Source organism: Microcaecilia unicolor, chromosome 4, assembly GCF_901765095.1.
Source record: "Microcaecilia unicolor chromosome 4, aMicUni1.1, whole genome shotgun sequence".
NCBI lineage: Eukaryota > Metazoa > Chordata > Amphibia > Gymnophiona > Siphonopidae > Microcaecilia > Microcaecilia unicolor.
The window spans coordinates 154,008,061-154,024,258 of NC_044034.1; the positions used below are offsets into that span (position 1 = coordinate 154,008,061).

The window sequence follows — 16,198 nt, forward strand, 5'->3', positions numbered from 1 at the left end:
ATCAGTTAAAAGAAGCATAGCAGTTTCAGACCTCAGTGTACGCCGTGGGCAATAAATCTGTAGTGCTTGTTTCAAGTAAAATGGAGCAGTAGAAAAAAAGAACCTGCTGTACAATGGTCAATACATTAAATTGAATCCTCTGCAAAAATAAACAATAATGATGAAGTGACTTAGGATTCTTGCATCCAATTAAGAAAAGGGCGGTACTCAGGTGTAATATATCTCTATATATACTGGTGTGTATTACCAGACATGCTATATCTGAGCAAGTGATACAACATGGCCAGTGTCAAAGGCAGACAACCTGAAGAGAAACATGTGGAGCCAATCAAACCCTGTGAGGTACTATTTTATGTTAATAACAATTTACCTGACCTCATCATTTGCACACAGCAACTATATATAAGTTACACATTACTCTACTTCATTGTTAAGCTGATCTTGGCAAATGTGTTCTTTCTTGCAAACTTAGAAAATGCACTTTCTTAAATTAATTTTATTTCCCTGCTTTTTTTTTAGCTAGATAAAATAATCCAATTAAAAAAAAATTATTACAAGATTCCAAAATCGTTTTCTTAATAAAAATGGGCTTGGCATGCTAAAATCTTTGCAGTTTGCCAGGATAAGGAGACTGGAAACCTACTAGCAAATACTAGAGACTTTTCCAATAAAAGGGAGAAAGCAGGCAGCTAAGAATGAAACTGGGAGTAGAGAATAATATCACAAATATACAGTATCTGTGGAGATCCCTGTATTAACAGTCACAGACCAGAGATCAGTTAGTATAAATAGGTTTGGTTAATCCTGATGATTGATGTTAGAGAACTGTTATGTTAGAGATTGGGGTTTTAAGACGTGATAGAGTTGGAATGGATTGGGAATGAGTATTTGTATATGAAATATAGGGGCCCTTTTTCTAAAGCTTAGCAATTGGTGTGTGCTAATGTTGTTAGCACACGTTAAGCTTTAGTAAAAGGGCCCCTTAGTTTGTTTTTCTATTTTGCTATCATGTATTTGCTATTTATTATATGGTTTATTGTCTGGTATATCACTTGTACTCAATCATTGTAAATTGTTTCATGATTTGGAACTGTGTAAGCCACAAGCTTCTGAAGGTTTAGCAGGCAACAAGAGAGCAATTTTACAAAGGGGCACATATTTTTAGGCACCAAGAAGTACCTTTTAAAGTCTATTCTATAGAGGAAAAAGTCCTCCAGGAACTTGTCCAAACCTTTTTAAAACCCAGATACACTACCCGATTACCACATCCTCCAGCAAAGAGTTCCAGAGGTTAACTATTCATTGAGTGAAAAAATATTTCCTCCTATTTGTTTTAAAAGTAATTCCATATAAATTCACTGAGTGTCCCCTAGTCTTTGTACTTTTTGAAAGGGATTCACTACACCACTCAGGATTTTATAGACCACTAGTAAAAAAGGCCCGTTTCTGACACAAATGAAACGGGCGCTAGCAAGGTTTTCCTTGGAGTGTGTATGTTTGGGAGAGTGTATGTGAGAGTGACTGTTTGAGAGTCAGAGTGAAAGTGTGAGTGTGTGAGAGAGAGAGTGAGTCTGGGTGTGAGTGTGTTTGTGAGAGAGTGTGTGTGAGAATGAGAGTGTGTGCAAGTGTGTATGTGAGACACAGTGTGAGAGAGAGTGTGTGTGTGTGGGCAAGAGAGAGAGTGTGTGTGAGACACAGATTCTCTGTGAGAGTGAGTGTATGACACCAAGCGAGTGTGTGAGTGACTGTGTGGCACATAGAGAGTGAATGTGATACAGTGTGAGACAGAGTGTGTGAGAGTGAGAGTCAGAAAGACATTGTATATGAGAGAGAGAGTGTGAGCCGTGCCCTCCCAATCCATGGCCATCTGTCCCCTGCCCCCTCCATTCATCCTTTTCAAGCAATTCCCCTCTGTCCCTGAGCCCTGCCCTCCCAATCCATGGCCATCCATGTTTGTCTGTCACCTGCCCCCTCCATTCATCCCTATCCTGCATTTCCCCTCTCTGCCTGAGGCCTGCCCTGCAATCCATATCCATCCATGCCCATCGTCCCCTCCATTCATCCCTATGCAGCAATTCCCCTCTCCCTGAGTCCTGCCCTTCCAATCCATGCCCATCCATGCTCCTCTGTCACCTGGCCCCTCCATTTTTCCCTATCCAGCATTTCCCCTCTCTGCCTGAGGCCTGCTCTGCAATCCATATCCATCCATGCCCATCTGTCCCCTCCATTCATCCCTATCCAGCAATTCCCTCTCCCTGACTCCTGCCCTTCCAATCCATGCCCATCCATGCTCATCTGTCACCTGGCCCCTCCATTTTCCCTATCCAGCATTTCCCCTCTCTGCCTGAGGCCTGCTCTGCAATCCATATCCATCCATGCCCATCTGTCCCCTCCATTCATCCCTATGCAGCAATTCCCCTCTCCCTGAGTCCTGCCCTTCCAATCCATGCCCATCCATGCTCCTCTGTCACCTGGCCCCTCCATTTTTCCCTATCCAGCATTTCCCCTCTCTGCCTGAGGCCTGCTCTGCAATCCATATCCATCCATGCCCATCTGTCCCCTCCATTCATCCCTATCCAGCAATTCCCCTCTCCCTGAGTCCTGCCCTTCCAATCCATGCCCATCCATGCTCCTCTGTCACCTGGCCCCTCCATTTTTCCCTATCCAGCATTTCCCCTCTCTGCCTGAGGCCTGCTCTGCAATCCATATCCATCCATGCCCATCTGTCCCCTCCATTCATCCCTATCCAGCAATTCCCCTCTCCCTGAGTCCTGCCCTTCCAATCCATGCCCATCCATGCTCATCTGTCACCTGGCCCCTCCATTTTTCCCTATCCAGCAATTTCCCTCTCTCCCTGAGTCCTGCCCTCCCAATCCATGCCCATCCATGCTCCTCTGTCCCCTGCCCCCTCCATTCATCCATTTCCAGTAATTCCCCTCTCTCCCTGTGCCCTGTCCTCCTAATCCATACCCATCCATGCTCCTCTGTCCCCTGCCGCCTCCATCATCCTTTTCCAGCAAGTCCCCTCTCGCCCTTCCATGACCCCCCCCCTCGCATCCATGCTACTCTCTCTCCCATGTCCCAGCCTGGCCCGCCCTCTTCTTCCCCCCCCACCCCTTCGCATCCATGCCTCGCATCCATGCCCCCCCCCACCCCTTCGCATCCATGCATCCCTTTTTGTTTTTTTTATTCTTTTTAACTTTACCTCCGTGGCGTTTCCGGCAGCGAAGCGTCAGGGAAGGAGGCGGCGCTCCCGACGTCTAGCTTTCCCCTTCGCTGGCTAGACGTCGGGAGCGCCGCCTCCTTCCCTGACGTTTCGCTTCCCGATTTGTTTGTTTTTTTTTCGCGAGGGCGGGGCAGAGACGGCTGGCTGGCTTGAAGGCTTCACACCACGAATCCACGAACCCTACAGCTTCAGTGACGTCAGATGGCTTCAGGGCTTCACAGAACGTGTCCTCATTAGAACGTTCACGGTGCGTTTTATTATATTAGATATTAAGAACATAAGTGTTTACTATACTGACACAGACTGAAGGTCCATCAAGCCCAGTATCCTGTTTCCTACAATGGCCAATCCAGGTCACAAGTACCTGGCAAGATCCTGAAACAGTACAATACATTTTTCTCTGCTTATCTAGAAATAAGCAGTGGATTTTCCCAAGTCCATCTTAACAATGGTTTACGGACTTTTCTTTTAGAAAGATAGCCAAACCTAACTGCTTTTACCATATTCTCTGACAATGAATTCCAGAGTTTAATTGCACTTTGTTGCTTCATTGCATGCCCCATAGTCCAGTGGTTCCAAACCTGGTCCTGGAGGCACCCCAGCTAGTCATGCAAATCTCTCTCATGAATATTCATTGTGGACATCCCAAAAACCTGACTGGCTAGGATGCCTCTAAGATCAGGTTTGGGAACCACTGCCCTAGTCCTTGTATTTTTGGAAACAGCAAACAAGTGAGTCACGTCTACCCATTCCACTCCGCTCATTATTTTATATACCTCTATCATATCTCCCCTCAGCCATCTTTTCTCCAAGGTGAAGAGCCCTAGCCACTTCAGTCTTTCCTCTTAGGGAAGTCATCCCATCCCCTTTATTATTTTTGTTGCCCTTCTCTGTACCTTTTCCAATTCCACTATACCGTTTTTGAGATGAAGTGACCAGAATTGCTTAAAGTTTATAAGTCCCATGTGCTAATGGAAAAATTTGCACAGGACCTGCAAAAAAATTAAATATCAAAAAGCCCTAAAGGCTAGATTCTGTAATTGGTGCCCAAAGATAGGCACTGAAATGATGTGTGCTCAGCTAGAATTCTGTACAGGGTGCTCTGCACAGAACGACCTTTACAGAATAGCAGCTTAACACTCTTTTCATGCCTAACTTCAAGCACGAGCATTTATGCCTGCCAAAGGCTGGTGTCAATTTTATGCCCACTGATGGCAGTTAGACACGCAAATGTAGGTATTCTGTAACATTGCACCTAATTTCTGGGAATATTCCTGACCTACCCATGCTTCTCCCATGGTCACATCTCCTTTGGAGTTTTGCGCTGTGAAATGTAGGCACGTTATAGAATAGGGCATAGGGTAGATATGCACATTAAGTCCTAATTACTGCCAATTAAATGCTTAATATCAATAATTGACTGTCATCACTTAATAGCTAATTAGTTTGCATGTGGTTCTGTGATCCATGCCCCAAATTGCATGCCCAACTTTGGGTGACCGATACAGAATCCGAGGGTAAATGCTTAACATGCAGGAAAGTCCTGTGTTAAGATGCAATAAGCTTAGTATAAGGGCCCCATAGTTTTTAGTAGACAAATCTTCTTTTCAGAATGGTTTCACATAAGGATTATGGAATGTTTTGGTGATAAAAGAAATCTGAGATGACAGAAAATTGTTAATTATAATCAAACATCACCTTCATTAAAGCAAGCAATGCAATGGTGAAACAACCAAAAGAAAACTCTTTGATGTTTTACTCTTTTGCTTGATGGTATGACATCTAAACATTAAGAGGTTCTTTTACTAAGCGGCGGTAAGCACTAACATGTGTTTCCCGTGCGCCATAGCACTACCACTGGCGATATCTGGAAAACCCCCACTGGCTGAGTGTGGTTGAAAACCTCTGCTCTAAAACAGTGGTTTTCAACCCAGTCATCAGGGACCACCTGGCCAGTCAGGTTTTCACAATATCCACAATGAATATGCATGAGAGAGATTTGCATACCAAGAAGGCAGTGTATGCAAATCTCTCTTCTGCATATTCATCCTGAAAACCCAACTGGCCAGGTGGTCTCAGAGGACTGGGTTGAAAACTACTTCTTTAGACATAGGTGCCAACATTGTTTGGTGTCAACAATGATTAGCGTTGCCAAACAGGATATAAATTGCCCCTTCATGGAGACAATGAAGGAGCTAGTTTCATATTGGGGGTACTCAGCACCGACAGAGCTGGTTCCTATGGCTCTATGTACAAGGTATCACCAGTAATTTATACAGAGGTATTCTTGCTTCATAGTCCATGCTAGTTACACCCTTTTCTGTGTATACTGGCATTCTACTGGTTCTCCCACTGCATTTTCATATGGAACATTGAGAAGTAAGAATGACACCCATACAGAATTGAAGGACCAGCTTATGAAGCAGTGATAGGGAAACATTGCCCAAGGCAACTAAGAGTCCCGCATGCAGTATGCCTAAAGATCCTGCATGTGGCATTGGAACTGCTTTTTCTGAGGTAAGTGCAGTATAATTGATTCAAATATAAGAGATGGTAAGTTTGTAAGGTGAAATGAAAGGTTAATTGGTATATTGGATGATGCTGGCGAATCAGGAGAAGGGAAAGCTCATGTGAAACAAATCACCATTGAGGTCGTATCAAGCTATCTTTATTAGCTTTTAGTTGTTACACATTTTAAGTGCATTTCAGCATTGAGCAACATTGTTGTTATACTGTATAAATGGTCCCGCTGTAGGTGTGACCTTATAAATTTTGATTTTCATATGGTTCGGCAATCTTAAGGTAGTATATCAAACGATCTCACAAAACTAAACTGTAAGGCTGTTTAGGGCAATACCTGACCACAACTAAACCTGATGGTACTCAACCAATTGGTTTCTGGGGCAGCAACATTGCTAGCCAGTTGTCCATGGCAGTGGAATAGCCAAGGCTGGGTCCGGGTGGGTACAGGATCACCCACTATGAGCTCAGGCCCATCCAGCAATGGCACAACTGGTTTGTGGCTGGCGGGATCCCTAAACCCCACCAGCTAAAGACTCCTGGTGATGTGGCATCTCTTAACTTCCTCCTCCAACACCCTAATACCTTTTAAATCCTTTAGTGCTGGGCTGGCAGCGAGCAGTAACTTCTACCAGCTGCTCGTGCTGGCCCTGAGTCTTCCCTCTGACACACTTCCTGTTCATGGGACCAGGAAGTTGCATCAGAATGAAGGCTCAGGGTCAGTGTAAGCAGCTAGTATGAGCCATTGCTCACTGCCAGCCCAGCCCTGAAGGATTTAAAAAGTACCAAATGGTTTGGGGGAGTGAAGTTAAGAGATGCCAGAGTTCAGGGGGGGGGGGGGGGGGGGGGGGGGAGATGCCTACCCACTTTGATGCTCAACACTCCCAAAATTGGGTGTCTGGCATCATCCCTGGTTGTGCTTCCTTGACTAGTTTCTTGTTGTCTCTTGACATTAGAAATTAAAGATGTGTATTCATTAGCATGCATTTGGTTTGTTAACATGCCTTTACAAACTTAGTGCATGCAAGATTCAAAACATATTTATCTCAGAATTACCATGTGTACAATTAATCTGTGTGCACTAAAGTTCTAATGTGCATTAAAAAATTTTGCATTGTAGAGGTACTTAGGTGGACAGAAAATCACTTATCAGCAGTTATTCTGGACTCATTTGCTAAGGATATGAGAGTAAATAATTGGCCCTTAGGCTCTGACAGGCTGCACCAGTGAACGGAATAATGCCAAAGTGGAAATATATTATTTATTATAGATATAAAAACAATATGGCAAAATGCAAAGCAAGTTACAAAACTATGTACACTACCAAAAATATACCGATTATTACACCAATAGATTTATGAATATATATGTATATATGTAATTACACAACTATAATATATCCTGAGAAAAGATTACCACTTAGCACAAAATTAGGCTACTAACCACAGGTCCTGTTGTAACCAATCATTTTAAAGACCAGAGCTAACAAAACCCTGAGATATAAGAAGAAAAATCCTGAATCTCACCCTTGAGGTCTCGTAGGTTCAGAGTCCAAGGGGGTGATGAATCAGCTTCTGTTCAGGCACCAGCAGATTTCCTGTGAGCCCCTGTAGATCAGGGGTTTACTCCAAAGTATCTATTCTGTGCAGCTAGTTACTCAGTCTCTGGGAAAGCCACCGGGGCTGCGGCTGAACTTGACCTTTGTCAGTTCTCAGTTCACAGGTGTTAGGAAAAATCATCTCTAGCTCCTCTGAGAGAGAACTATACACCAGGCAATCTTCTTCTCTTTCTCCACCCCCCCCAAAAAACAAACAAAAAAACAAACAAACCTCTTACTCTCTCTCATGCCCAGAATTGGCAATTCTCTGCATCAGGTGACACACATGGACCAATCACCAACCATGTATCTCTGTCCAGCAGATACCCATTGTCATGACAATAAGGCCTTATGAGCTTCCATAAAGAATATCTTATCAGTCATAAGCCTGATGGTAGGAAACTCCCCTCCATGATTCACATATGTTTCTGGAAACTCTGTCTCTGTCAGGCATGCTCCTACGCACCTTCCCAGGAGATAAGGTGGATGGCCAGTGCACGTAAACACACGTCCTTGGATGAAGCCAGCACAACTATGTCAAGTATTCTTTTGTAGAAAGCTGGTTTCTGATGTATTCAGGTCTCAGCTGCAGAATTCATATTAGATCAGGAAAAGATGGTTCATGCCTCTGACCAGCTAAGGTGAGACAGCAGGAAAAGACCCCTACAGCATGAAGGAGTAGCTTAACGGTTAATGCAGTGGGCTGAGAACCTGGGGATTCAGTTCAGTTCCCACTGTAGGTCATTGTGATCCTGGGGAAATCACTTAACCCTCCATTGCCCCAGGTACAAAACTTAGATTGTGAACCCACTAGGGAGAGAACTAGGGTACTCAAAGAACTCAAGCATGAAATTGCTGATCTGCTATTAGTAATATCTAATCTGTCATTAAAATTGTCCATAGTACCTGAAGATTGGAGGGTGGCCAATGTAACGCTGATTTTTAAAAAGGGTTCTAGGGGTGATCTGGGACATTATAGACAGGTAAGCCTGACATCAGTGCCAGGCAAAATAGTGGAAACTAAGTACATAAGTATTGCCATACTAGGACAGACCAAAGGTCCATCAAGCCCAGCATCCTGTTTCCAACAGTGGCCAATCCAGGTCACAAATACCTGGCAAGATCCCCAAAAAGTACAAAACATTTTATACTGCTTATCCCAGAAATACTGGATTTCCCCAAGTCCATTTAATAATGGTCTATGGAGTTTTCCTTTAGGAAGCCGGCCAAACCTTTTTTAAACTCCACTAAGCTAACCGCCTTTACCACATTCTCTGGCAACAAATTCCAGAGTTTAATTAACTATTATAAGGAATAAAATTACAGAACACATAGAGGGGCATAATCGAACATGGCCGGCCACCTCTAAGGGCGGCTATCTCAGAGAATGGCGCTGCGACGGGGCAGGACGAACCGTATTATCGAACAAGATGGGTGGCCATCTTTCATTTCGATAATAGGGTTGTGGCAGGCCAAATGTCAGAGATGGCCGGGTTTGAGATGGCTGGCATCGATTTTCAGCGATAATGGAAACCGAAACCGGCCATCTCAAACCCGGCCAAATCCAAGGCATTTGGTCGTGGGAGAAGCCAGGATTTGTAGTGCACTGGTCCCCTCACATGCCAGGACACCAACTGGGCACTACAGTGAACTTCACAAATTGCTCCCAGGTACATAGCTCCCTTACCTTGGGTGCTGAGCCTCCCAAATCCCCCCTCCAAAACCCACTGCCCACAGCTGTACATCACTACCATAGCCCTAAGGGGTGAAAGGTGGATACAGTGAGTTTGTGGTGGGTTGTGGAGGGCTCCCGTTTACCACCACAAGTGTAATAGGTGGGGGGGGGGGGATGGGCCTGGGTCCACCTGTCTTAAGTGCACTGCACCCACTAAAAACTGCTCCAGGGACCTGCATACTGCTGTCATGGAGCTGGGTATGACATTTGAGGCTGGCATAGAGGCTGGCAAAAAAATGTTTTTAATTTTTTTTAGGGTGGGAGGGGGTTGGTAACCACTGGGGAATAAGGGGAGGTCATCTGGTCAGTTGGGGTACCTTTTTGAGGCTTGGTCGTGAATAAAAAGGGACCAAGTGAAACCGGCGAAATGCTCGTCATTGCCGTTTTTTTTTTTCCATTATGGGCTGAAGTTGCCCATCTGTTAACCATGCCCATGCCCGCCCATGTCCCGCCTTCGCTACACCACCAACATGCCCCCTTTGACTTTCGCCTGCTCCACGACGGACTGCAGTTGAAACCGGCCAAAATCGGCTTTTGATTATACTGATTTGGCCGGTTCTAAGAGATGGCCGGCCATCTCCTGATTTGTGTTGGAAGATGGCTGGCCTTCTCTTTCGAAAATGATCTGGATAGACAAACATGGTTTAATGAGACAGCATGGGTTCAGCCAAAGGAAGTCTTGCCTCACCAATCTGCTTCATTTCTTTGAAGGTGTGAATAAATATGTGGATAAAAGTGAGCCTGTTGGTGCAGTGTATCTAGATTTTCAGAATGCTTTTGATAAAGTTCCTCATGAGAGACTCCTGAGAAAATTAAAGAGTCATTGATAGGAGGCAAGGTTGTGGTGTGGATTAGGAATTGGTTATTGGACAGAAAACAGAGGGTAGGTTAAATGGTCATTTCTCTCAATGGAGGAGGGTGAACAGTGGAGTGCTGCAGGGATCTGTACTGGGACCGGTGCTACTTGACATATTTATAAATAATATGGAATTCAGAATGTCGAGTGAGGTGATTAAATTTGCAGATGATACAAAACTATTCAAGGTTGTTAAACCACGTGCGGATTGTGAAATATTGCAGGAAGATCTTAGGAAATTGGAAGACCGGGCATCCAAATGGAAGATGAAATTTAATATGGACAAATGCAAGGTGAAGCACATTGGAAAGAATAATCCGAATCATAGTTACCTGATGCTAGGGTCCACCTTGGAGGTCAGCAAAAAGATCTGGGTGTCATTGTAGATAATACGCTGAAATTTTCTGCTCAGTGTGCGGTTTCAGCAGCCAAAAAAAGCAAACAGGATGCTAGGAATTGTTAGCAAAATGGATGGTGAATAAGGCCGAAAATACTATAATGCCTTTGTTTCGCTCCATGGTGCGTCCGCACCTTGAGTATTGTATTCAGTTCTGGTCGTCGTATCTCAAAAAAGATATAGCAGAATTAGAAAAAGTTCAAAGAAAGACCAAAATGATAAAGGGGATGGAACTCCTCTTGTATGACGAAAGGCTAAAGAGGTTAGGGCTCTTGAGCTTGGAATAGAGACAGATAAGGGGAGATAATGATTGAGGTCTACAAAATCCTGAGTGATGTAGAATGAGTAGAAGTAAATCAAAAGTACAAAGACTAGAGGACACTCAAGGAAGTTACATGGAAATATTTTTAAAAGAAATAGGAGGAGGAAATATTTTTCACTCAATGAATAGTTAAACTCTGGAACTCTTTCCCGGAGGATGTAATAGATTAATGTATCTGGGTTTAAAAAAAGGTTTAGACAAATTCCTGGAGGAAAAGTCCATAGTCTGCTATTGAGACAGACGTGGGAAGCAACTTCTTTTTTCCCTCTTTGAATTGATGCAAAGAATTACTATTTGGGTTCTTCCTTTATATTAATTCTATTTATTTTTGAGACATCTTTGGGAGACTTCATTATTGCTGTCCAACAGGTGGAGGTGGATGTCAGCAGGGATACTCCAGCTGCCCTCTACACTACACACAAATACAGTTAGTGAAGAAATCACACCACGAATACAATGATTAATCATATTATATAATGGATTTGCAATAATTATGGTCTTGTGTTTAGACTCCTGAAGTGCTGACAACTGCATCAGGGATTCCAACAGGAGACATGCGCAATATTATGACAGCAGGAAAATGTGGGCCGGTCCTGATTCAAGATATATCTGTCATAGAAAACATTGCTCACTTTAACAGGGAAAGGCCTCCGGAAAGAGTTGTGCATGCCAAGGGTGCAGGTGAGCTGGCTTAGAGAAGGGGAATGTTGTATTTAATGTAATCCCAGGTTCACCTCATCTAGCCTGTGGCTGCTTATACCCTGTAGGATAACCTCTCAATTTAGAATGGCACTGTTCTACTTCCACTGTGTGAACACACTACTATCAAACCAGTAGAACAATAATGTTTGATTCTTCTGTGTGGTGTTTATTTTAAGCAGGGAAGTCTCATAAGTCGCCGGGACGTCAGCAGGGACCCTTACATACCCCTCTTATGCAACAGTTGTAATCATAGACTTTCCCTATCACCTTCCTATTTTTCAGTGTTTTCGCTATGTAATTCAATAATAGTCAGGTGATCACAGGAATTAGACTGTTCTGAATGCTGTGAACTAATCCGGAGCTTTTCATTCACATCTAACTTAGCTAAGTTAAAAAGTTTTTTACAAACTGTATCACAGCCTAGTCGGACAAGTTAGATGTGAATGAAAAGCTCAGATTAGTTCACAGCATTCAGAACAGTCTAATTGCTGTGGTCACCTGACTATTATTGAATTACACAGCGAAAACACTGAAAAATAGGAAGGTGGTAGGGAAAGTCTATGATTACAACTGTCGTGTAAGAGGGGTATGTAAGGGTCCCTGCTGACGTCCCAGCGACTTATGAGACTTCCCTGCTTAAAATAAACACCACACAGAAGAATCAAACATTATTGTCCTACTGGTTTGATAGTAGTGTATACCCTGTAGGAGGCAGGTTTGGTACGCCTTTAAGTTTCTGGTTTTTGTCCTAAATTAAGAGCTCTTTTTGCATTGAACACAGAGATCAAAATTGAGATGTCCAGGTTGGAACATGCTCAGTGCTCTGGTATTCTGAAAAGAATCTGCCAATGCAGAGCCTTTTCTAAAATACATGTAGAGGTGCACATGCTGTTTGGTAGCATGTGAAGCAGAAGCAGCCCTTTTACAAATATACACATTGAAAAAATGAATGTCATGGAAGTGTACATAAGTAATGCCATACTGGGAAAAGACCAAGGGTCCATCGAGCCCAGCATCCTGTCCATGACAGCGGCCAATCCAGGCCAAGGGCACCTGGCAAGCTTCCCAAACGTACAAACATTCTATACATATTATTCCTGGAATTGTGGATTTTTCCAAGTTCGTTTAGTAGCGGTTTATGGACTTGTCCTTTAGGAAACCGTCCAACCCCTTTTTAAACTCTGCTAAGCTAACCGCCTTCACCACTTTCTCTGGCAACGAATTCCAGAGTTTAATTACACGTTGGGTGAAGAAAAATTTTCTCTGATTTGTTTTAAATTTACTACACTGTAGTTTCATCGCATGCCCCCTAGTCCTAGTATTTTTGGAAAGCGTGAACAGACGCTTCACATCCATCTGTTCCACTCCACTCATTATTTTGTGTACCTCTATCATGTCTCCCCTCAGCCGTCTCTTCTCCAAGCTGAATAGCCCTAGCCTCCTTAGTCTTTCTTCATAGGGAAGTTGTCCCATCCCCGCTATCATTTTAGTCGCCCTTCGCTGCACCTTTTCCAATTCTACTATATCTTTCTTGAGATGCGGCGACCAGAATTGAACACAATAATCAAGGTGCGGTCGCACCATGGAGCAATACAACAGCATTATAACATCCTCACACCTGTTTTCCATACCTTTCTTAATAATACCCACATTCTATTCGCTTTCCTAGCCGCAGCAGCACAGTGAGCAGAAGGTTTCAGTATATTATCGACGACGACACCCAGATCCCTTTCTTGGTCCGTAACTCCTAACGTGGAACCTTGCATGACGTAGCTATAATTCGGGTTCTTTTTTCCCACATGCATCACCTTGCACTTGCTCACATTAAACGTCATCTGCCATTTAGCCGCCCAGTCTCCCAGTCTCGCAAGGTCCTCTTGTAATTTTTCACAATCCTGTTGCGATTTAACGACTTTGAATAACTTTGTGTCATCAGCAAATTTAATTACCTCGCTAGTTACTCCCATTTCTAAATCATTTATAAATATATTAAAAAGCAGCGGTCCTAGCACAGACCCCTGAGGAACCCCACTAACTACCCTTCTCCATTGTGAATACTGCCCATTCAACCCCACTCTCTGTTTCCTATCCTTCAACCAGTTTTTAATCCACAATAGGACATTTCCTCCTATCCCATGACCCTCCAATTTCCTCTGTAGCCTTTCATGAGGTACCTTGTCAAACGCCTTTTGAAAATCCAGATATACAATATCAACCGGCTCCCCTTTGTCCACATGTTTGTTTACTCCTTCAAAGACTTGAAGTAAATTGGTCAGGCAGGATTTCCCCACACAAAAGCCGTGCTGACTTGGTCTCAGTAATCCATGTCCTCGGATGTGCTCTGTAATTTGTTTTTAATAATAGCCTCTACCATTTTCCCTGGCACCGACGTCAGACTCACCGGTCTATAATTTCCCGGATCTCCCCTGGAACCTTTTTTAAAATGGGCGTTACATTGGCCACCCTCCAATCTTCTGGTACCACGCTCAATTTTAAGGATAAGTTGCATATCACTAGCAGTAGCTCCGCAAGCTCATTTTTCAGTTCTATCAGTTCTATCAGTAAAAAGGCAGGTACAATCAAGGTAAGGTATACACATATGAGTTTATCTTGTTGGGCAGACTGGATGGACTGTGCAGGTCTTTTTCTGTCATCATCTACTATGTTACTATGAGGCATATTTCAAAGCACTTTGGGAGGCTAAGTTCCATAGGTTTCTATGGAACTTTGGGAGGCTAAGTGCTTTGAAAATAAGCCTCAAAGTTACTCTAGGATGAATACCATCCGGTCCAGGAGATTTGCTACTCTTCAGTTTGCCGAACTGCCCCATTACGTCCTCCAGGTTTACCGTGAAGTCAGTAAGTTTCTCTAACTCACCCGCTTGAAATACCATTTCCGACACCGGTATCCACCCAAATCTTGCTCGGTGAAGACCGAAGCAAAGAATTAATTCAGTCTCTCCGCTACGTCTTTGTCTTCCTTGATCACCCCTTTTACCCCTCGGTCATCCAGCGGCCCAACCGATTCTTTTGCCGGCTTCCTGCTTTTAATATACCGAAAAAAATTTTACTATGTTTTTTTGCCTCTAACGCTATCTTTTTTTCGTAATCCCTCTTGGCCTTCTTTATCTGCGCCTTGCATTTGCTTTGACACTCCTTATGGTGCTTCTTGTTATTTTCAGACGGTTCCTTCTTCCATTTTCTGAAGGCGTTTCTTTTAGCCCTAATAGCTTCCTTCACCTCACTTTTCAACCAGGCCGCTGTCTTTTGGACTTCCTTCTTTCTTTTTCTAATTCGCGGAATATGTATGGCCTGGGCCTCCAGGATGGTATTTTTGAAGTGTCCACGCCTATTGTACAGTTTTTACTCTCTCAGTTGCCCCCCTAAGTTTTTTTTTTTTTTACCGTTGTTCTCATTTTATCATAGTCTCCTTTTTTTAAAGTTAAACGCTAACGTATTTGACTTTCTATGTACAGTTACTTCAAGGTCGATATCAAAGCGGCCCCAGTACCTTAACGTCCCTCACCAGATCATGCGCTCCACTGAGGACCAAGTCTAGAATTTTTCCTTCTCTCATCGGCTCCTGCACCAGTTGCTCCATAAAGCTGTCCTTGATTTCATCAAGGAATTGTACCTCTGTAGCGTGTCCCGATGTTACATTTACCCAGTCTATATTTGGATAATTGAAGTCACCCATTATTATCACATTGCCCATTTTGTTCGTGTCTCTGATTTCTTTTATCATTTCTGCGTCTACCTGCTCATCCTGGCGAGGCGGACGGTAATACACTCCTATCACTGTTTTTTCCCTTTTATACATGGAATTTCAACCCACAATGATTCAAAGGTGTGATTTGTGTCCTGCTGAATTTGTAATCTATCTGAGTCAAGGCTCTCGTTAATATACAATGCTACCCCTCCCACCAGTCCGGTCCACCCTATCACTACGATATACTTTGTACCCTGGTATACAGTATCCCACTGGTTATCCTCCTTCCACCAGGTCTCAGTAATGCCTATTATATCCAATTTTTCATTTAGTGCAATATATTCCAACTCTCCCATCTTATTTCTTAGACTCCTAGCATTTGCATATAGACATTTCAGAGTATGTTGTTGTTCCTATTTGCATGATGCTTAGTACCTGACACTATTGATTTGACATCTTTTGTCTGATCTTTAGTTGTATTTAAGGGCACCTGGCCCTACCACGGTCTGTTGAGCAACCTCACTATCTAGAAACCCTATCTTCCCTGTTTGTGAGGTATCTTTGCAAGATACCTTTTCCCGAACCATGCGCTTTTGAGCGACTGTCGGCCTTCCCCCCATTTCTAGTTTAAAAGCTGCTCTACTCCATTTTAAATGCCGACGCCACCCTGGTTAAGGTGGAGCCCATCCTTTCGGAATAGGGTCCCCCTTCACCAGAATGTGCCCAGTTCTAACAAATCTAAAACCCTCCTCCCTGCACCATCGTCTCATCCACGCATTGAGACTCTGGAGCTCTGCCTGTCTCTTGGGCCCTTGCACGTGGAACAGGTAGCATTTCAGAAAATGCTACCCTAGAGGATCTGGATTTGAGCATTCTACCTAAGAGCCTAAATTTGGCTTCCAGAACCTCTCTCCCACATTTTCCTATGTCAGTGGCACCACTTCAGAATGTAGCTTTCCCATTTTACAAACCTACATGTGCAAGTACTGCCAATAAAGTACTGAGACCACAATTTTAACTTGGTTTCATTCTGGAGGTGAAATTAAACTACATGGGTTGAAGGAACAGACTCCCTTAAAACCTCATGAAAAACCTTGGCTGAAAGGAACACTTAAAAAAACAAACTATGAATGCT

General features: G+C 43.5%; 1 protein-coding gene across 4 annotated transcripts in view; it reads left to right on the forward strand.

The window, feature by feature from the left end:
- Nucleotides 1–265: 265 nt before the first annotated feature.
- LOC115468786 (catalase-like) overlaps nucleotides 266–16,198 on the forward strand; it is a 77,554-nt gene continuing 61,621 nt past the window's right edge. For all 4 annotated transcript variants that reach the window (XM_030200778.1, XM_030200781.1, XM_030200782.1 and 1 more), the window contains exons 1-2: nucleotides 266–342; nucleotides 11,163–11,334. In XM_030200778.1, the coding sequence (XP_030056638.1) occupies nucleotides 280–342; nucleotides 11,163–11,334 (235 nt within the window). In that variant the 5' untranslated portion in view covers nucleotides 266–279. The remainder of the gene's footprint in view (nucleotides 343–11,162; nucleotides 11,335–16,198) is intronic.